The 22205-nt window shown below is 37.9% G+C and overlaps 3 protein-coding genes across 3 annotated transcripts in view; all 3 read right to left on the bottom strand.

Moving 5' to 3' along the window:
• The window catches only part of LOC139119288 (trafficking regulator of GLUT4 1-like), a 47196-nt gene that overhangs the window by 17849 nt on the left and 7142 nt on the right, over positions 1-22205 (bottom strand). The window lies entirely within an intron of this gene.
• LOC139118283 (proline-rich transmembrane protein 1-like) lies at positions 4985-7744 on the bottom strand. The gene is made up of 4 exons (XM_070681549.1): positions 7665-7744; positions 7456-7541; positions 5769-5927; positions 4985-5258 (listed from the first exon to the last, which is right to left on the bottom strand). The coding sequence occupies exons 1-4, from the start codon at positions 7678-7680 to the stop codon at positions 5109-5111; spliced, it is 411 nt and encodes a 136-aa protein (XP_070537650.1). The 5' UTR covers positions 7681-7744; the 3' UTR covers positions 4985-5108.
• On the bottom strand, positions 17546-20843 carry LOC139118282 (proline-rich transmembrane protein 1-like). Its single transcript, XM_070681548.1, has 4 exons — positions 20754-20843; positions 20483-20568; positions 18683-18841; positions 17546-17917 (listed from the first exon to the last, which is right to left on the bottom strand). The coding sequence occupies exons 1-4, from the start codon at positions 20767-20769 to the stop codon at positions 17783-17785; spliced, it is 396 nt and encodes a 131-aa protein (XP_070537649.1). The 5' UTR covers positions 20770-20843; the 3' UTR covers positions 17546-17782.

The following is a 22205-nucleotide window of genomic DNA, read 5'->3' as shown; positions in this document are numbered from 1 at the left end:
CTAAGACAAACTCTTGTCTTTTTTCCCAACAGCTACATCGATCGGAGAGGTACATTTAGAGCAGACCTCGCATGAAACAACAGTAGTCCAAGTGGCGGCAATACCCGAACAGGTATGTCGTCAAGCACAACAATTGGCGTATCGCCATACACTTTCATGGTTGAAAACGCTGTAGAAATGAAAAGCCAGAGGAACTGTGGCTTCGGGCAATTGTCAGCGTCCTTTACGATAGAAAATGTGAAATATTATTACATAGCCTAGGTTTCACTTCTTACGGGTATTTCAGAGTGAAATTTGTAGTTAGTGTCAAACTTTCATGAATGAAACTTATACCATTTTTCTTCATTACCAGAATTAAAAAATCTGGGTAGCTACCCAAATTTTGTTACTTGATACAAATTGCCTAACATTTGCCGACATTTGCGAAACGAAATGGCCGCCGTCCGTGTATGAACTCATATTTTATAAATGTTAAAAATTACAAAAACAAGATTGTCGAACTTCCTCTCCTCTAAGGCATTCAAAATGAACTCACACAAGCAGTACATAAGAAAGGAATTGTAAAGATTTGAGCAGAGAGTAATATCATACACAGAGTGGCAACAGCTATTGTTTAAGGCGTGAAGCGGTTACGTAAGCAATCCATGTTTGCCTCGCCTCACGAAGCTCTTGGCTCTCTTTTCCGAAGAGTGCCGACCATGCACCTTCGGTAATTTTCGGATTTTCACCAATTGTTAAGCGAAAGTATGTTCGACAAAGTTTGTGTTGTTGTTGTCGTGTGGTGCTGATCGGAATGGATGTGCTGGCAAAAACGGGAGTGTTTTGAGCTTCAGGAAAGTGGATTTTACCGTTTTAAAAATTCCTCTCATATTTTTATGAATATATAATGAGTGTGTTTGAACCAAATTTGAAAGTCTTTTATCGATACTGTCTGGTTTTACTCAATGGTTTACGGTCAGTAACACCATCTTTTACACGTGCGCCAAGAAAGGACATGTTTATGAAACTGCTGGCGTGTTATGTTTTGATTGGCGTGAGGCAGTGGTTTCTGGCCTGAGAGCTCACAAAGTAACTATGGTTGCTACGCGACTGGCAGTACGATGCCATCTCGTCGTATGTTTCGCATAATCTCGTGTAATTATCAACCACAAACCAAGCCTCCAAAAAGTTTAACACCTTTGAAGCTCATTTTAATATGAAAAGCCAATAGTCTACCGAGACGACCATGGAACAAAAGGCATGCAAGTGTTGCCACTCTGTCTATGATATTACTCTGTGCTTTGAGTGACTGAAAATCTGTTCTGAGACGCAATCTACCTTAAAGTCGAGTTGGTGAAAACGTGCCTTACTAGTCCATAAGGAACTAAAGGCTTATTTCGACCATCGGATATATGCAAATTAAATCGTCTACCATGGGACGTGCTTGGGTCAACAAGTCATAAGTATTGTCTTCAAGCTTTTATCTGGCACACGGTAGTACTAATATAGCTGCGCCACATCATGTATATCCTGGTGAATGGAAACAGGTTTGTAGTTTTTCTCTGCTTGTTCATGAAAGGGGACAATTGATGCACTTTGTATGAGTATTAGAATAGAAATGACATTTTAGGGGGCTGTATTTTTAACATTTACTGCGATCAAAACCGTCACTTCAACATGATTACTAAAAGAAGGCGAAAGCTTGAATTTTCGATAATTTAAATTATACAATTTTTCCAGGTACTGGTATCAAAGTTAACAATGTTTAACAATTATTGAGTAGTGTTATACGAGATTTACTTGATGAACAACAGATTCACGAATGAAAGATCTTTAATATTTTTTGATTCCATATTGGTGCAACCTGGTCCTGGACAGATAAATGTCGTCCATTACCACCAGCACAACACTCAACAGATGAAAGACCCTCCCAACGACTACTTGGCTTGGTCGGTATTTGCTCTTATGTGCTGTTTGCCCCTCGGCATTCTCGCTATCACCAAGTCAGTCGATGTAAGCTCAAATTACAATACCTCCAACCTTTAAAAACATGTACCTACTTATCGATATGTTGATTATTTTTGCAGCTTACCATTAAACTCGAAATGTATGTGTATTACACTAAATTTCGCTTATGCGTGTATGCCCGAAAGAGGGCAGTATTGCTTAATCGCACACCAGGCACTGGTGCCTTAGTAAAGTAGTCTTGTCATAGTCTTGGTTACATAAACAGTGTATTGAGATCGAAGAAGTACGGTAATATTCTATGAAAATTTCAAACAATTGATCTATCAGCCCATAGAGTTCATGTGTGTTATGTAGAGAATAACTTTTTGTGACACATGTGTTGATGTGTTGAAATCTTTGATAACCTATTTCAGGACTTCCTGACCAATAGCAAAAATAGCTGCTATATACACAATTGAAGATTTCATCATAATTTGAATATATTAAATTGAGACCATCCGTAGCGAACACGTCTACTAAATATCAAAGCTATCAGACAAGTGGTTTTTAAGAAACAAATTTTTGACAAAAATGGTAAAAATTGCCCCGAAATACACAATTGCAAATTTCATCAGAATTTGAATATATTACATTTTGATTAACCCTATGAACCAGTATACTCATTATCAAACTTCTAAGAAATCAAACAAACTATTTCAGAGAACAGGATTTTTTATTCAAAACTGAAAAAAATACTCCAAAAGTATATATAACTTTCACCACAAATTGTACATCTAATTCAGAATACCTAAAGGAACCTGCATACCAAGTTTCAACCTAATCTGAATTACGGTTACAGAGTTTTAGCAATTTGCAGGATTTTTTACTTTTTTAACTCATTTGCATTTTTTGACGCTGACATGTTCATTTGAACAAATTTACATCTCCACTTCTGGGTGCACCTGTACACCAAATACTAAGACGGTAGGTGCTGTGGTTGTTTACATACATACATACATACATACATACATACATACATACATACATACATACATACATACATACATACATACATACATACATACATACATCACGCTTGTGACGTGATCACAATAGCTAATCTCTTCGAGAAGGGCGCCCTCTATGGTATATGTGCAAGAAAAATAAAAAAACATGAACACGGAAAACTCGTAAACAAAATTGAAAAACAAAGTCACAATGGAATTTTTAAAAAACTCGCAAACGAAAATTTTAGAAATATCACACCGTGGCCCTAATAAGCTTCTTTAATTAGCTCTATGGGGAAAAATATAATCTTCGATTTTCAAAACGCTAGGACGCTGTAAGTCGTGCTTTCTCCAATGGCTTCAAAATGATTCCCAATCAAGTGGTTGATCAGAAAAGAACGGGAAATGTTTGAGAGACCGATATCTGTCCCCGAGGCGCATTCTACCTTAATGTGTGTGACCTCAAAGGGTATACAGCTGGTGTGACTTGATAGACTCTTTCACAGCCCCTTTATGACAGGCTACGCCTCAGACCTTAGGCTGCGTTAAAAACAATAGTGAGGGGGGCTGGAGGAATTGCGATTGAAATCTTCTTTTTTTCAGATTCCCCCTCAACACCCTTACAAATTTTCAAGTCCCCCTCAATACCCTCAAAATTTTTCAAGTCCACCCCCAAATTACCATATAGCCGCATATTTATTAGGAATGCACATAGAGTAAAAAATAAACATGTAATTGTGTCGTTCTGCACGCAAATGTTCAACACTACCTCTTATCAGCAGGTTGTAGAGCCATATACCTATTGGCAAGTTCTTAAATTGATTCATTTTTAAATGCATCAGTGGACTTTTTGGATTTCTCAGTCTAAGCCGACTTGAGTTTATCCAACTCTGGTCAGGTCAATGGCACCAGTTGAAAAGCACACAAATGACAATCATGAGAGAGTATGAAAATTGTGTAATCCTGGCTACGTTTTGCCAATTTGTGAAAAAATGAGAAAAGTGACCCATCATTTTTTTTTCAAAAGTACAAGACATACACAACTTGCATGCCACTTATAAATGTTTTACAAAACTGACAATTCTGGAAGGTTAAAATATTCCATCAATTAATGCTTTAATCTCAAACATTTTGGGTGTAATAATGGCAAATTTGATAGAAAATAAATGATTCCATTTAGTTACACATTTTTCCATTAAAATTAGAGTCTTTACTGTTCAAAGTTTTACTTTTGTGTCATTGGTACAATGAGATGTGAAAATTTCATTCACTGCATGAACTTGAAATGTATTGTTTTATATATTGATTTTAAGTGATTTTAGAGAAACTGACTTTCATTGTACGTTTGTATAAGGTCAAGTATGGTGACCCCATCTTTTTTTCTCTAATATTGTTCTCATCAGCCATAATTCAAAAATCCATGGTAACTGTTTGTCCCCTAGTCTTCTACGGTATGTGTTGGTGTCTGGCCGGATCTTGTGTAAAAGTAGATGAGTGTTTCACTTTCAATTGAGTGTCCTATGACCGAAACTTTTCTTAAACTACATCAGAGACAGAGCTACATGTATCACTGTCACTGCCAGTATGTAGTAGCAGGGCAGTAGTTGTATATACTTTTTATATTGACAATATTTTTGTTCAGTTTATACAATTGTGCTCTTTTTCTACTCCCTACAGCATGTTGAGCTGTCCAGCATTCAGCTTGCCAACACAGCCTATGTGTACCTTGCATTTGTATCATCAATTATCACCAGTATTTAGACAAACGGACTTGTTGACAAACTGAATATGTGTTTTTCAGCATGCTGTAGAGAGACACCAAGAAACTGTGTTTAATGCGTTGCATAGAAATATTGAAAAAAATTATCAGCAGTTGCAGCTCCTGCCCCATTACAAGGCCAACTTGTTTTACGAAAATTTAATGACATTCATACTAGATTTTTTCGAGATTAAAGACATAAAATGTGACAAAACGGTTCTAGATTTTGTTTTAATTATTACTAACAAAATTCTCTGAGATAGTCGAGATTGTTAGTTAATCTGGGATAACTGTAGTGTTGGTGGTATCATAGGATAACGAACGTCCTGGACGCAAATTGGTGTACTTTGTCAATGTAAATCCATTATGCAGGGAGCTGCTGCAAAATCGCCCAATGCCAGCAAGTCGTTTAACACTTACTTATTGACAAATACCATCGTCACGTTTATTACCACCAGAGCTATAATTGCGATACCACCCATGAGGGCCGCTATGGAGAATTTCTTCGCAATTCTGGAGGAGCGCTCGGCCCTCACTCGGTCTCCAACCAACACTGCGTCACGTACCTGCGTGGAAATAAGCACGGGATGTTAACTTTTCAAGTACATAATGTATATTGATTGGTCATAGCTCTTCTACAACTTGTTGTCAAACGTTGACTTTTTTGTATTCTATCGTTCTACCCAATATGAGTCGATATGCAACCTACAAAGACAGCTGCAGCTCCATCATTTTTAAAATTCAGAAAAAATTCAAGATTCTTCTTACATGTAATTTATGCATAAGCTTTAGCATTGGCAATCTCTAAACTTTAACGATTGAATTTCTAAAATTCTGCTTAAAGCTGGAGGTCAGACTGGCATAACATTTGGAAGAAAACGAAGACAATCCTCGGTTGAACAAAGAATGATTACTTCTTCAGAATTCCGAAGATGAAAGTTGCACCCGAAACTGAGACTACACCTCAAGTCAGTTACCACTGTCCTCTCTTAAGCATATAAGTAGATTACGCATTCTTCAAGTCTGAATAATTTGCAGTGAGTTTATACGGCCAGATAAGAGGAGTAGGAGCTTACATCTAACGCCTTGATGATGGCAACCAATCCCAGTGGCCAGCAGCAGAAAATACAGGCAAGTATTGAATGAACCAAATAGTCGTTTGGCGGATTCTGCATGGGCTGAGCGTGATGCTGGTGAACATGGGCGACATATGGCTGTTCTGGTCCTGGCTGTATCTGTAGAAATTAAACACGGATGTCATACCAGTAAGTTGTTTTGTATAAAACGAACCTAATAATGCATTTCTCTTGCTAAAATTAATAAGTTAATAATGAGAAGGAAACGTTAATTCATACATAAACAAATGTTTTTCTGTTAATGCACGTATGTATCTATGTATGTATGTATGTATCTATGTATCTATGTATCTATGTATCTATGTATGTACGTATGTACGTATGTATGTGTGTGTGTGTGTATTTTGTATGTATGTAACTTATGTATGTAAATTATGTGTATATGTATATACGAACGTCCAATTTCACAGTCATTTTGAACGAAATGTGCTGCCTATGATGTACTGACTTAAGGGACAGCACGGGTTCGAAAGTTGCAGCATCAGTATTCATTTGACGTAAGAGTCGTTCTTGGAATGAACGGAAAGCATTGACGTCACTTGACCAAGCATACAAAATAGACAGATAGAAATTATAGTATTCAGGCGAACAGGAACGAGTCAATAATGTTTAAGAACTAATTCAATACATGGTCTTTATTGTTCAACAGACAAAGGCTCAACGACCAATGGGCTAATTGTGCGTACTATTGGTGGTGAGGAAGTGTCGAGAGCAACAGGGAGACACAAAAGACCACTTGACTTCCCAGTCCGGCACACAGGGCCTTTATTTTTCAATGTAAAATAATACAACATTCTCTCTGCGTATCCCACATTGGCAATTCCGATCACCTGTGGTCCGGCAGGTGCACTCACATGATTAATTTGAGGACCCGGATGTTTAATCGAATCATGTGCTTAATATAGTCACAGCGATATAATGAAGGTTTCCTACAGGGAATATATTTGATAGCTGACCTCAGCAAAAATTGACTTTACATGACTGACGGGTATCCACACAAACTCCAATGGCACCCATTGCTATCCGCATTTCAGTGCAGAAAGCAGGGCTCTACTGTTTATGATCTCTTGAGCCAAAAAACTAGCTTCGAAATACTTGGCGGATTCTTCGTTTTTTTCAATGGAAATGGCTATTCGCACCGCAGCGGTGCGGATAAGGAATCCAAATTTCTTATTCGCACGTGACCGCAACACTAAAACCCAATCAGAGAGATGATTACATATACAACCAATAAAATTGTAGCTTTCAAACATACAACGATATTTGGTTAATACATAGCACTCTGTGAACTGTTAATGTTAAAGTTTAGTTCGATTGGCGCTTTGAGTAAGCGAGATCCATAGAAACGGTCGCGGTGCGAATAAGAAATTCCTTATCCGCACTGCTGCGGTACGAATAAAACAATTTGATTCCTTATCCGTACCGCTGCGGTGCGAATAGGAAATTGAAATTCCTTATCCGCATTGCTGCGTTGCGAATAACATCGTCCGTTTTTCAATAGTATTGCTTCAAAATGAATAATCGCACCGGCATTGTGAGGCGACTTCTCAGTTTATCTTTTGATAACTTGACTTGTTTATAGGTCTAATTTAATATATGAGATGGAAGGTGACATTTGTTCACAAACCTGTACTGGTGGTGATGGCGCTTGGTAAACTGGCGGTGCGTGCTGTGGATAGTATTGGTCCTCATTGCCGTCGCCGACTAACTGTACTGTTAAGAAACAAATAAGAAGGTCACTTCCGCGTACATGGGGTTGTAATCAGCTCGTACAGCGTGTACTGAGAGAACGCCAGTAGTTTCAAGACATTTATTGGCGAGAAGACTTAAGCTTACCTTTGTCGTCTGACATACTGGTAGAGTTGTTTACAGTGAAATGACGATGGTGCGTTTCGAGTCAGTTGCATGAACCACGTGCCTTCGTTGTCGGTCATGTGACATACATAATGAATTTTGAAGCAGAGGGTCTAGAAGTCAAAGTTCGATCAAAGCTGCTAAGGTCATCTTCAGCTACCATAAACTTAGAATGTTTACAGGGAAATTCGAAAAAGCTCATTGCTGCAGAATGCGCCTGAATCATCGTGTTGTCTGTGAAGTAAATAAGGTTTTCGCCCACTTGTTTTTGGAAAATCGCCCATTTTATTTTCCCCAATAAAGTTAACATTGGGACAGTGCCATTTTGTATTTCAAATATTAGTAAATTTTATGTCATTTATTTCTTCAACCGAATTTATTTCACGTAACTAAAATTTGCACTTTTAATTTTTTTATGAAAGAGGATAATTTACACTTTACTTGACAATAATGTTAAAAACCGTTTCGAGCTTTCATTTTCACAGTGAGCAATTTCCTCATTCTGCTGTCATCCAGAATGACCTCACAAATGCCGTGTTAGTAGATCGCATCGTAGATCTACGGTGGCTCGTACAGAAAGAAATTATTTTTTACCTGATTTCACGAGCGCTTGAAGTTTTGCGTTTATATTAATATCGTTACTATGGCTAGAAAATAAATACTACTGATGGCCCTGCCAAATTCAACAATCAAGGAAAGTTGTGTCTGTCCGTATTGACTACAATATTTCTAGACCAAAAATGGAATAAATAAGCTCAAATTCTGTTGATATCGGTTGGAAACGTCGTAATATCCAACAACAGGGATGTAGCCTGACCAAAAGGGGAGGGTTAGAATCTAGATAGCGAGTATTGGGTAGTTAATATAAATTGACACATTAATACAACTATATTTCACATCCCACCCAGAGGCTACGGCGCTGAACACTGTCCATCATTTATTGAAGAAAATTTGAACTTATTTTTGTATCACTTTTATTGCCACAAATGTGATGTAAATCCTATATTTACAAGCAAGCAATTAAGTCCTTGTTACATGAATGACATCATCATATTCAAAGAAAAAATAACTTCATAAAAACGAAAGTACACCCTGTCAACAGTCTTATACTTAACATTCAAATTTGACGATCGAAAGCCTAGGGGAGTATGAGCTCATGGAATTTGTTTGTCTTTGGTTTTTGCTTTCATTTTATAATCAATCCAGGGAATGAGGCTTATTTCATGGAAATATTCTAAAGTCAGTCTCTCTCTCTCTCTCTCTCTCTCTCTCTCTCTCTCTCTCTCTCTCTCTCTCTCTCTCTCTCTTATCGCTGGAGATCATTATATGACCTTGGTAGCAAACAATTGTCCTGTTTTTTCTCAAGTTGCCAAACATTCAACTGTTACATAGCACTTCAATATCTGAAGGAAAACGTGACCGATATTCCGAGAATAAACACAGTAAAATGTGTTTCCGAAATATACGTACACTTTCCCCCCTTTTTGGCTTATTTCAGCCAGTTGAACCTGTGACGGCAAACTATAATGGAATGATTTGATGATGTTTTTATTTATTTGACCCGAATATAATTTGACACCTCGGTTACAACTGAATTTTTCAATTGCATATATTAATTGTTAATTGTACGTTAATTCCTGGCAGAATTCAATGGTCAATTTAAATGGACGATAAAGTCAATTACATGCACAAACGTATGCTAATATGATAACGCATTCATTAGCAGGCTAATAATTCTTCGGAAATATGACGGAGAATCTGAGACAGTTTATGCACTGTGTCTTGTCTATTTTCAAGGATCTACAAATATTGCAAAAGTTGAAGATTCTCAAACTGATATTAATAAATCGTTGATGTATGCCTTATTGACGTTTAGCGGAAATTAATAGAATCTACTTCGATGTTTGATTTATACTTTGACCATGAACCTAAAACTGAATATTCATAATGTGTTGTGTCTTGTTTATGTTAACATGAAAAATGTGATCAAGTATACCGCTCGTGCGGACTGAATATCGTTGAAACATTTGTTGAATCAGTTCTACAAAGTCAGTGAAGTCATCATAGCATCGGAACAAGAACAGATCGTAATTCGTACAATTGGTTGTCTGAGTTCAAAGCATGCTGCTCGAGAAATCGAATGTCCGTTTATAGTGCACTATATCTACTGTCTGTCAGACTTATCAGGCCTTAGATATCAAGCATGAGACTGGAGACGTGTACGTCGGTATGTATGCCGGCAGCATATACCCTTTTATGCGTCTAACTTCTTGATGTAACTTGTGAAATCACAATCAGAGTGATTAAAAGAATTACACCGACGATGATGCACGCAAGACTAATGTTCCTCGCATTCCTTGAGGAGCGTTCGGCCCTTTCTAGATCTCCATTCGACACGAAGTGAAGAACCTGTGTGGAAAAAAAACAAGTCAAAGAATAGAACACGTACATTATGGCAGTTTGTAATGAATTTACCTATTAGTAGTATACTTCTGTAACTATAATACTTTAAAGATCAAGTAAAAGCCTTCAAATGCTCCGTTCTCAGAGATACGAACAGTGCGCCCAACAAGAAGTGGTTTAAATGACCTTGGCTAACTATGCCATTTAGGATGTAAATACCCGAGGATCACATACTTCAATTTTATAGTTTTAATTGGTGTTACAGTATTTAATCTTAATGATAGGCCAGATGCCATTCACTTATGAAGGCAGTGTTACAAAATAAAACAGCTGCAATAGTCGCTTTTAAGGTATATATTCGTCTGGCTGTTTGGGTTTTATTTTTGCGGGAATGTATTCTGGTCTGCGTTTTATTCTGTTTGTTGATAATTCTTCTGATTGTATTTCATTTCCGATTCCAATCAATTTTGCTTCACTTTTAATAGGTATTTGAATGTTAACGTACTACATCGATCTCAATACACTGTTTGAGTAACCGAGACAATGGCAATGCTACTTTAACTAAATGGCAAATATAATAGCCTGGTGTACAATTAGCAATACTGCCCTCTTTCGGACATACACGCAAAAGCGAAATTTAGTGTAATACACATACATTTCGAGTTTAATGAGAAGCTGCAAAAATAGTCAACATATCGATAAGCAGGTACATGTTTTTAAAGGTTGGAGGTATTGTAATTTGAGCTTACATCGACTGACTTGGTGATAGCGAGAATGCCGAGGGGCAAACAGCACATAATAGCAAATACCGACCAAGCCAAGTAATCGTTGGGAGGGTCTTCCATCTGTTGAGTGTTGTGCTGGTGATAATGGACGACATTTATCTGTCCAGGACCAGGTTCCATCTGTATGGAATAGAAAAAAAATAGAGAACTTTCATTCCTGAATCTATTGTTCGTCAAGTAAATCTCATATAACACTACTCAATAATTGTTAAATTTGATAGCAGTACCCGGAAAAAGTTGTATGATTTAAATTATGGAAAATTCAAGCTTTCATTTTCTTTTAATAAGCATGTTGAAGTAACGGTCTTGATCGCAGTAAAATGTAAAAACTACAGCCCCTAAAATATCATTTCTATTCATGAAAGTGCACAAATGTCCCCTTTCATGAACACGCAGAGAAAAACTACAAACCTGTTTCCCTTCACCAAGATATACATGATGTGGCGAAGCTATATTAGTACTACCGTGTGCCAGATAAAAGCTTGAAGACAATACTGATGACTTGTTGACCCAAGCACGTCCCATGGTAGACGATTTCATTTGCATATATCCGATGGTCTAAATCAGCCTTTAGTTCCTTATGGACTAGTAAGGCACGTTTTTCACCAACTCGACTTTAAGGTAGATTGCGTCTCAGAACAGATTTTCAGTCACTCAAATCTTTACAATTCCTTTCTTATGTACTGCTTGTGTGAGTTCATTTTGAAGCTCTCAGAGGAGGGGAAGTTCGACAATCTTGTTTTTGTGAACATTTCAAAAATATCAGTTCATACACGGATGGCGGCCATTTAGTTTCGCAAATGTCGGTAAATGTTAGGTTATTTGTATCAAGTAACAAAATTTGGGTAGCTACCCAGTTTTTTTAATTCTGGTAATGAAGAAAAATGGTATAAGTTTCATTTATGAAAGTTTGACACTAACTACAAATTTCACCCTGAAATACCTGTAAGAAGTGAAACCTAGGCTAGGCAAGAATATTTCACATTTTCTATCATAAAGGACGCTGACAATTGCCCGAAGCCACAGTTCCTCTAGCTTTTCATTTATATACAAATCTGGATGGTGTAGGAGAACAAAACGCAAGGCTGAACGTTTTCAACCATGAAAGTGTATGGCGATACGCAAATTGTTGTGCTTGACGACATACCTGTTCAGGTGGTGCCGTCACTTGGTAGACTGGTGGTGTTCCATACGGGGAGCTCTGCTCTAAATGTACGTCTCCGATCGAAGTAGCTGTTGGGAAAAAAGACAAAATGTTTGTCTTAGCTTATGCGTCACAACAGGTGTGAATCAAGCAAAGCGAAAGTGGAAGCCTTGAGCGTATTACAACAACAGCTTTTTTTAAAATAAACTGAGCGGGGATACTGTTACCCCTACATGACAACACAATATTTTTAGGTAACTGACTCACATATTTCCTGTGACATAGTGGAAGAGCTGTTCTCGGACTAAATATTCGGCTTATTGGGTAAATTTCAGGAAGTGTCTTCCTTGTTCTTCAGGGGTCACGTGACTATCATCACGTGGTATCAGTCGCGTTGTGTGTCTACTATCTATATGGTATAACTTATTCAGGTAGGTAGACAGTGAGAGATATCATTATATCAAGTCAAGGGCTCAATCGAACGTCCTGTCGGCATCGTCCTACACTATACATGGACCAACATTTTTACTTGGCCCATTTGCCCCTATAGGGTGACAACGTACAGGACACAAAATCCAAGGTCCCGCTTGAGAATCTTTGATGATATTGACAATTGACGTTCACATAGTAAATGGTGATGATAAGTTTGTGTATAACAACAATTTGAGAACACTCAAAGGCAATCAAAGGGCATAAATATGATGTTATTTAGACGAGTATGCTTCGTGATATCAGCAGATAGTGAACATTTTTCGGGATCTCTAATATCCGAGACTCAGCAGGACTTTAAAGAAAAACGACCGTATAAGTAACTTAAAATTATTAAAGTTAACTTCGAATTAAAAGTAAGCGAATACGGCAAATGTCTGATGATTTCTAATCTAGTTAAAAATAAATCATTTGCAAGCCTAAAGTCTACATAATATATTTCCAACCTACCTCTTGTCAGATACTTTGGTCGTCCCCAGGTCAAAGACACAGAGTTCATCCTTTCATGTAAAGGGTGTTGTGTCTTGTTAAAATTTCTTAGGGCTCACCTGTGAAGGCTCTTCGCTGCGGATAAGTTCGATTAAAATGGATTCAAAGATCGCAACTACAATGGATAATAGAGTTATTCGATAGTTTTCGCTCACAGAGTCAAGCCATTGTTCTTTACATCACGTGACCCCGCGCTGGTGAAAGTTCATTGGAGAACACGTGTATAGTGCGTAATGCTGAAGTTAAAAATGTGGAGTTCTGTGTTACGGTAAGCTCACCCAAAACGTCTGCGTCAATTATTGGACCAACCCACAGCGGAAAATAGTGGTTCACGCATTCATGATGTCTCGGCTTGATTATTGCGATAGTCTTTTGCGTACAGTCACAGTGATTTTTAAATATTAATTGTGACATGTAAATTCAAGATCAAGAGCCGCGTTGATGTTTATGATCGAATTATCGTATTATCTTTACTATCGTATGATCAAAGCCATGCCTTAACGTTTCAATACTTATCTAAAAGGAGGAGGAGGAATACAACGGACAAGGCAGGAGGACAGAACGTCCAACGAGCAACCTAAGACACTTAGACAATGGGAGAAGTGTATCCTGGGCAATAGGAACTGTCAAGCTTGTCTACTGAGAAATAAAGTCTATGTAGTTCCACTTGACGAACTCTGGACGTCTCGTGCCGTTAATATTTTGAAGACTCCCAGTACCTCTCAACAGGCCAAGATAAGTCAACGAGTAAATAACGAACAAGCACGTACAAACGAATACTATTAAGCGGTGGAGAATCCGGGTACAAAGCAAACTGTACGAAGTAGAGGTAGTATTTCACTGACAACGATGACGACAGGAAGAACTGGATGCTATGAAATGATCATCGGAATTCGATTGAACATTTAACACTGTAATATAAACACCAAACTGAATGCTAAAAGATCATCTCAGCCGATCAACGTACACCGATTAACGAAGAGCAATGCCACGTGGTGTGCAACTCACCGACCTGAAATGGCCCGTGAGTATTGTAATGAAGTTTGAAGCATCAAGGACACTGCGAACTCTAATTACCAATCAACTCTAGATGAACTCTAAACTACGATCTCGCAGTGAACATTCGTTCGTACTACATACTACTTATAAGGTAAAATATAGTATAGAGATTAATGACTTGCAAGGTACGAATTACTATTTTTTACGTTTAGCTAATTGCAAGGGAATAGTCAGAATTTGATGAAGCATTGTATTTTTTTGGCTTAAATCGCGAGTAATCTTACAATCAATCAGGAAAATGTTGTTTCAGTGTTTACTGAAGACTCTCTTCGATCATACAGCCAGCGTACAAGCATTAATCACTGACCAGACCAAACAATTGATAAATTCACCTGTCAAATTCATCATGGTGTGGATTTACATGACTGATTGAGAGTATGAATTGTTGGTGGCCCAATCTAACTAGGTTTGTGTATGGCGTAATTCCACCAGTTGAATGATTTATATTCTTTTTTATATAACCCGACTGGTGTCATGTGGAAAAAGAAACAAACTTAAAAAAGGCATATTGAAAAGGAGCATTTTTTGTTTTGCGTACCTACTCAATGAAACTTTGAAACTTCTGCTGGAATTTGCAATCGTTGATACTATAAATTATTTGTTGGGTTAATGTCTGTATGACATTATTGCTGTGTTATTTCTTACACTTATTGCCTTGATACAGTGTAAAGTTTTTATAAGTATTGACATTTTTATAGGTATTAACCGTTTTAAGATCGTGCAATTTCTTCATAATTTGATCTGTTTTAACTCTGTGTAAATGTCCAGAAACGCCCTCACACGGCCGAGTACTCGAATCTGCTTCCTCGAGACTGAGGCACAACATTTTCTAACACTAACTCCTCACGCACCTCACTTTACATATCCGTGGGAGTATAAAACGCCTTTTATCATGTATCTTTGTGAGTTCGATCCCGATTGAAAACTAGCCATGTTTTCACATGTTAATCTAAAGTTAAACAAGAATTTCTGCATGTCGGAAACTCAAACTTAGGTACAACTTTCCTTGGCAATGCCGACTATGGATAACCGAAGTACTCCTCATGGCAGTGAACTAACTGATCTCCACAAAGTTTCCACCGACATTGAATGACATATTGGGAGATAAAACAGATTTCTCCCCAACTTTCAAATCTGAAGCTCAAGCTAAGTCAGGTTGCAAAACTCAAAATCAGGTACTACTTTCTTTACGTACTATCATTGTGGGTAACCAAAGCACTCTCAGAGGCATGACAGTCAACTAAATCATCTATACAAAGAATCCACCCATATTGAAGTTGGAAAAAGTTCAGACAGGGTACAAAAACAAAGCAACAAAACAAACTATTTTCTCTACTTTGGATTGTCATGGGGTCAAACAGGGTCATTGACCTTACAAATACACTGGAGTAAAAGAGTTTAGGAATCCAAGGCTTCGCTTTTGTTGGCCCCGATTAATTTGAAGAAGATGCGGGATTGTTTCCTAGCTGAGAATGTAACACCCTTACTTTTTGGACGGCATTTAAGCATACCTACCTGTGGAGGCTTCTCATCAAAAAATTGACCTCAGGTGGCTGTTTGTCGGGAAAAGATCAATGTAAGCTAATCTGCAAAACAATTTTATTTATTTGAATTTCAAGAGAAAAAAAACAGGAAATTTCGGCCATTTTGGGACTTTTTTGCCCGGCGGAGCTTTTCTTTTCTTTCGGGTACCCGAAACGCCCTCATACGACCAAGTGTATACGTACTCGAATCTGCTTAATTGAGAAAGACAAAGGAGACAAAGGATATCGGGTAACCAAAGCACAGCACAAGTACACTGGAGTAAAAGAGTTTTAATGTAGGGCTTTGCTTCTGTTGGTCCCAACCCGAGGCTTCGGCACCGAACACTTTACATCATTAAAGGAGAAATAATGTTTTCCACTGCCATTCAACACCTCTACGGGGTCTGGTTTCACTTCCTTGCTGTAAATAGAATATGTGTCCAGTGTTCCGGTGTTTGTATATGGGATGTGAGCTTGGCCCACGCTTGCGAATATCGAGATGAAGAAACGAAAGTGTATTACAGTCATTGTGACATGAATGACATCATATCCAAAGATAGAATCACTTAATATCAAAGGAAAGGACGCACTTTCAACAGTCTTATACTAAAAATTCAAATCCGGCGATCGAACGCACAGAGGAGTAAGTTACATACATACAAATCACGGAAGAGCTCATGGATTTTTTTTCAAAAATAATATGAACACTCATTTTCTAATTAATCCAGGGAACGAGACTAATATCAGTGATCTGTGTCTCGCACAGCGAGGGATCTCCTAAAGTCAGTCAGTGTCTCTCTCTCTCTCTCTCTCTCTCTCTCTCTCTCTCTCTCTCTCTCTCTCTCTCTCTCTCTCTCTCTCTCTCATCACAGGAGATCATTATATGGCCTTCGTAAGAAACAATTTTCCTGTTTCTATCAAGTTGCCAAACATTCAACTGTTACATGGTGCTTTAGTATCTAATGAAAAAGGTGAATAAATACATCGATTTTTGTAAAATGCGCTTCTGAAATATACCTACACTTTCTCCTTTTCTGACTTATTACAGCCAGTTGAAGGCTAACTATGACGAAAGGATTTTATGATACTGCTATTTATTTCAGCCTAATATAATTTGACGCCCAAATCGGTTACAGCTATATTTTTAAAAATGTATATACGGTCAATTTAAATGGACAATAAATTTAATATGTTCAACTGTTTCAAAACAAATAATACTTTGTTAAGCAATAATAAAATATCAATTATATGCTAAAACGTATGCTAATACGATAACGCACATTTTAGTTGGCTAATAATTTTTCAGAAATAAGACGCGGAACGAATCGGAGACAATTTGGTGCACCATGTCTTGTCGATTTTCAAGGATGTTAAAGGGTCTGCAAATATTGCAAAAGTTGAAGACTCTCAAACTGATACTAGTAAATCGTTGATGTATGCCATATTGACGTTTAGCAGAAATTAATAGAATCTACTTCGATGTTTGATTTATATTTTGACATTGAACCTAAAACTGAATATCCATATGTGTTGTCTTGTTTATGTACATGCGGAGAAGGGTGATCATGTATACCGCTCGTGCGGACTGAATATCGGTGAAACATTTTGCTGAATCAGTTCTACACAGCCAATAAAGTCATCATTGCATCGGAGCAATAAAAAAATATATACAAATTTTGTGATTGCCTTAGTTCAAAGCATACTGATCTAGGAATCAAATATACGTTGTCTACTTATCTACTCTGGGTCAGATTTATCAGGCCTTAGAGATCAAGCACAAAACTGGAGACGTGTACGTCGGTATGTATGCCGCCAGCATATACCCTTTTATGCGTTTCACAGGTTAAGGTAGAATGCGCCCCCGGGACAAATATTCGGACTCTCAAACTTTTTCAATTCTTCTCTGATCTACCACTTGTTGGGGATCATTTTGAAGCCCTTAGACTCTGAGTTGGAAAAACTTTTACCGTCTTAGCTTTTTGCAAATCGAAAATTTTATCTTTCCCCCAAAGAGTTAACACAGGGATGGCGGTCATTTTGAATTTCAAATATCGGTAAATCTTCAGTAATTTGTTTCTCTAGCACCAAATTTGCACATTGACTCAAATTTTTGATCTTGATTTTTGAAAGTGAAGGTTGAAAGATTCCTTGAGGAAAATTTGAGCGAAAGGTTAAACCTTTTATTTTCGAGGCGCATACTACCTTAATCTAAACTGCTACGATTACGATCAGAGTGGTTAGAAGAATTACACCAAGGATGACGGAGGCAACAATGAGATACTTCGCATACTTTGAGGAGCGTTCGGCCCTCTCTCGATCTCCCATCGACACCGAGCGACGAACCTGTGTGGACAAAAACAAGAACAGAACACTTACATCATGGCAGTGTAAGCTGAATATGCCTACTAGAAGTATACTATACTGTTACTATAATATTTCAGAGATCAAGTAAAACCCCCGCAACATTCCTTTCTACCAGATACGAACACTGCAGCCACAAGAAGTGGCTTTAAATGACCTTGCTAACTATGTCCTTTAGGATATTAGTACCTGAGAGCACAATATTTTAATTTAATAGCTTTAATTGGTGTTACAGTATTAATCTGAATGATAGACCAGATGCCATTCACCTACATTGTTAGAATGAATGCAGTGTTACGAAATAAAAGAGCTGCAATAGTTGTTTTTAAAGGCATATACCCGTTTGGCTGTTTTGTCACAGAGTTCTTATTTTTGCTGGGATGTTTGCTGGTTTTCGTTTTTCTATGTTTGCTGATTGTTGATTTTTTTCTGATGGATTTCATTGTTGATTACAATAGACTTATCTTCGGTTGTGACACGTATTACAATATCAACGTACTTCATCGATCTCAATATTTTGGTAACCGAGACTGTGGCAAGGCTACTGTCACTCAAACGCAAATGTAACCTGTATAGCCTGGTGTGCGAACAGCAATACTGCCCTCTTTCGGGCGTACACGCATAAAATTATTCAAAATTTCTTGTAATACACAAACATTCAGAGTTTAATGAGAAGCTGCTAAAATAATCAACATATCTATGAAGTACGTGTTTTCAGAGGTTGGAGGTATCGTAATTTTGGCTTACATCGAGTGACTTGATTATAGCGGCAACTCCGAGGGGCCAAAAGCAGAAAATACAAGCCAGTATCGACCAAACCAAGTAATCGTTAGGAGGGTTATTCATCTGTTGAGCGTAATGCTGGTGAGCATGGACGACATTCGGCTGTCCAGGACCAGGTTGCACCTGTATGGAATCGAAACAAATTAGAGAACTTTAATTCGTGAATATATTGTTAGTCAAGTTAATCCCGTATAACACTACCCAATAAAAGCTGCTTTGTGGCAATCTAAACTTGTCTAAAAGTTGCCTCTGAAGTGGCCCGGTAATAATTTTTGCTCTCGCTGTTGTGCAATAAACTGAGCGTAATCTCGTCCAGATCTCAGCGAGAGTTGAGGAAACAAGCAATTATAGTGGATAAAAAATTGGTAGTCAACAGCATAGTCGAAAAGATCAAAATATAGGAATATCTCTTTCGGAACAAGATATATGTCGTTCGTGTTAGTTATTCTGTCTATAGGCCTACTTAATGATATGATAGGTCTAAGGTGCTAGCAATGTAAATGACAAGATGGTGGAAAGATTAAAAATTTCGTAGAGATCCTTTGACCGTGATTAATTAGCTGGTCGAGAGAACATATAAGCAAGTGGAAAATTGGGACGTAACTTGGGCTCGTAACTGTGAATTTTGCTTTTTTTTCCAGTGATACCCACCATCTTCAAAGGCAAAATATCGGCTTTCATTCTGCGTTGGTGACGTACATGACACTTGGGTGTAAGTACCCAATAGAACAGCCAATAACGATACATGTAGTTGCGCTTTATTCTGGTGCAATGATTTGTACATGATTTGAGAGCAGTACCTGGAAAAATTGTATCAATTAAATCATGGAAAAATTGATGCTTTCACTTTGTTTGACTATCTTGTTCGCAGTAAAATGTAAGAAAATAAATCCCCAAGTCTACCACCTAATTTTCAGGCGTGGGGCACAATTTCATGAACACGCTGAGAAAACATTGCAAACTTCTTTCACTTCACCATGCAAATCTGCCAAGATACGCCCGATATGGCGCAACCACATAGTACTAGCGTGTGTTAGATAAATGTGACAATACTAATGACTTGTTGAACCAAGCACTTCCCATTGTTCATAATTTTATTTGCATTTATCCGATGGTCTAGATAAACCTGTTCTTCCTTATGGCCCAATAAGGCTAGCGAAGAACTCGATCCTTAATAACGCAACGAGTACCGTTTTACACCAACTCGACTTTAGATTGCGTCTCGGAAACATATATTCAGACACATTCTTTTCTTATGTACTGCTTGTGTGAGTTCATTTTGAAGATCTTGAAGTATAGGAAGTTTGACCATCTTCAGTGCTTTTGTGAACTGAACATTGAAAAATATGTTTTCTCAATCATCGCGTTAATACAGCGATTGTGGCCATTTTGTCTCGCAAATTTCGGTAAATTTAGATACATTGTGTCCAGTCTCAAATTTGCGTGATCACCCTGATTTTTTTTATTCCGATAATGAAGAAAAATGGTTTCAAGTCTCGTTTATGAAAGTTTGACCAAAGGTTTTCACTCTAGAGGTGTGTTTACACTAACTACAAAGTTTCACCCTGAAATATCTGTAGGAAATGAAACCTAGGGTAGGTTATAATATTTCAAATGTTCTATCGGAAAGGACAGTGATAATTACCCGAACCGACAGTTCGTCTGGCGTTTTATATATATCAGTCCGTATGGTTTCGGAGTACAAAACGTTTTCAATCGTGAAAGCGTATGGCGATACGCAAATCGCTTTGCTTAACGACATACCTGTACAGGTGGTGTCGTCGTATGGTAGACTGGCGGTGTTCCATATGGGGAGCTCTGGTATGAATGTCCGTCTCCGATCAATGTCGCTGTTGGGGAAAAAAGACAAAAAGTTTGTCTCCGTTTATATATGACAGAAGGTATGAAACAAGCAAAGTGAAAACGGAAGCCGTGAGCATATTACAACAACACCTATTTTTGAAAAAGAAATAAACTGAGAGGGGACACTGTCACCTGTACATGGCAACACAATATTTTGAGGTACCTTACTCACATTTTTCCTGTGACATGCTGGAAGAGTTGTTCTCGAACTAAATATTCGGCTCTTTGGGTAAATTTGAGGAAGTGTCTTTCTTGTCGTTAAGGGATCACGTGACTATCAGCACGTGGTAACTGTCGCGTTGTGTGCCTACTATCTATATGGTTTAGCATATTCAGACAGGCAGACAGTGAGAGATATCCTTATATCCAGTCCAGGGATCAATTGAACGTCCTGTCGGCACAGTCCGATACTATAAATCCAGCAACATTTTTGCATGGCCCATTTGCTTCTTTAAGCTAACAACGTACAGGAGACAAAAATTCAAGGTCCCACTTGGGAATTTTTCACGACACTGACAATTGAGGTCCACGTATACCCAATGGTGATGATAACTTGGTGTATAACAACAATTTGAGAAAACTTAAAGGTAATCGAAGGGCAAAAATCTGATTTATTTAAAGGAGTATGTTTCATGATATCAGCAGATAGTGAACATTTTGCGGGATATCCAATGTCCGAGACTCAACAGGGCTTTAAAAAAATAAAATTAAAATTACTAAAGTCAACTTCGAATTAAAAGTAAGCGAATTCGGCAAATACCTGATGATGATTATTAATCGAGTTGAAAGTAAATAATTCTTAAGTCTACGTAACATTTTTCCAACCTACCTCCTGTCAGATACTCGGAACGTCACCAGGTCATAAGAAACAGCGTTCATACTTAACAAGAGGTACAGGGTGTAGTGTCTTGTTGAAAATTTTAGAGCTCACCTGTGAAATACCTTCGCTGCGGATAAGTTCGGCCAAAAATGGATTTATAGGTCACACCTAGCAATGGATAAAGGAGTATTTCGATAGTTTACGCGTCTAAAGGGGTGCACTCCCTACAATGTCTCCCTTGATCGTTAACACAGTTTAGTCGTGGTTCTTTACATCAAACCAGAAAGTAACAAACTTCTTGGGTGACATTTAATCTGAATGACGGCAAGTTCTATCCGTATCGCAAACCAAACTACCAAACAATATATGTCCACAAGCAGTATAATCATCCGCCAACTATAATTAAACACATACCTGTCGCAATAAGCAAACGCATCTCAACGATATCCAGTGATAAGGGCATCTTTGACAAATATAAAGGTCAGCGGGTGAAAACACTTTATAATGACACCCAGAGCTGTTTATTACATGCCTCGTATATCGAACGTTGCGCGCTCCATAGGATTCAATAGTAACTCGCCGATGATGTCGCGGGCCGCATAATCATCACTGGACTGAAAATGAACCGGAACTATTTTCAACTTGAAAACTTTTGGATGTAAAAGTCTTGAAATTTCACGTTTGCACAGCCTCCGGTTTTTGGAAAATTTCGCATAAAAATATTGATAAACCGCATAACAGTAGTTTAAATATATCAATGTGCCATTCGATGATGAAAATCGTTCTATTTTTAACCGTTTTTCG

Source organism: Ptychodera flava, chromosome 19 (genome assembly GCF_041260155.1).
Source record: "Ptychodera flava strain L36383 chromosome 19, AS_Pfla_20210202, whole genome shotgun sequence".
NCBI classification, from domain to species: domain Eukaryota; kingdom Metazoa; phylum Hemichordata; class Enteropneusta; family Ptychoderidae; genus Ptychodera; species Ptychodera flava.
The sequence above is the reverse complement of the archived record's forward strand: the minus strand, read 5'-3'. Positions and strand labels throughout refer to the sequence as shown.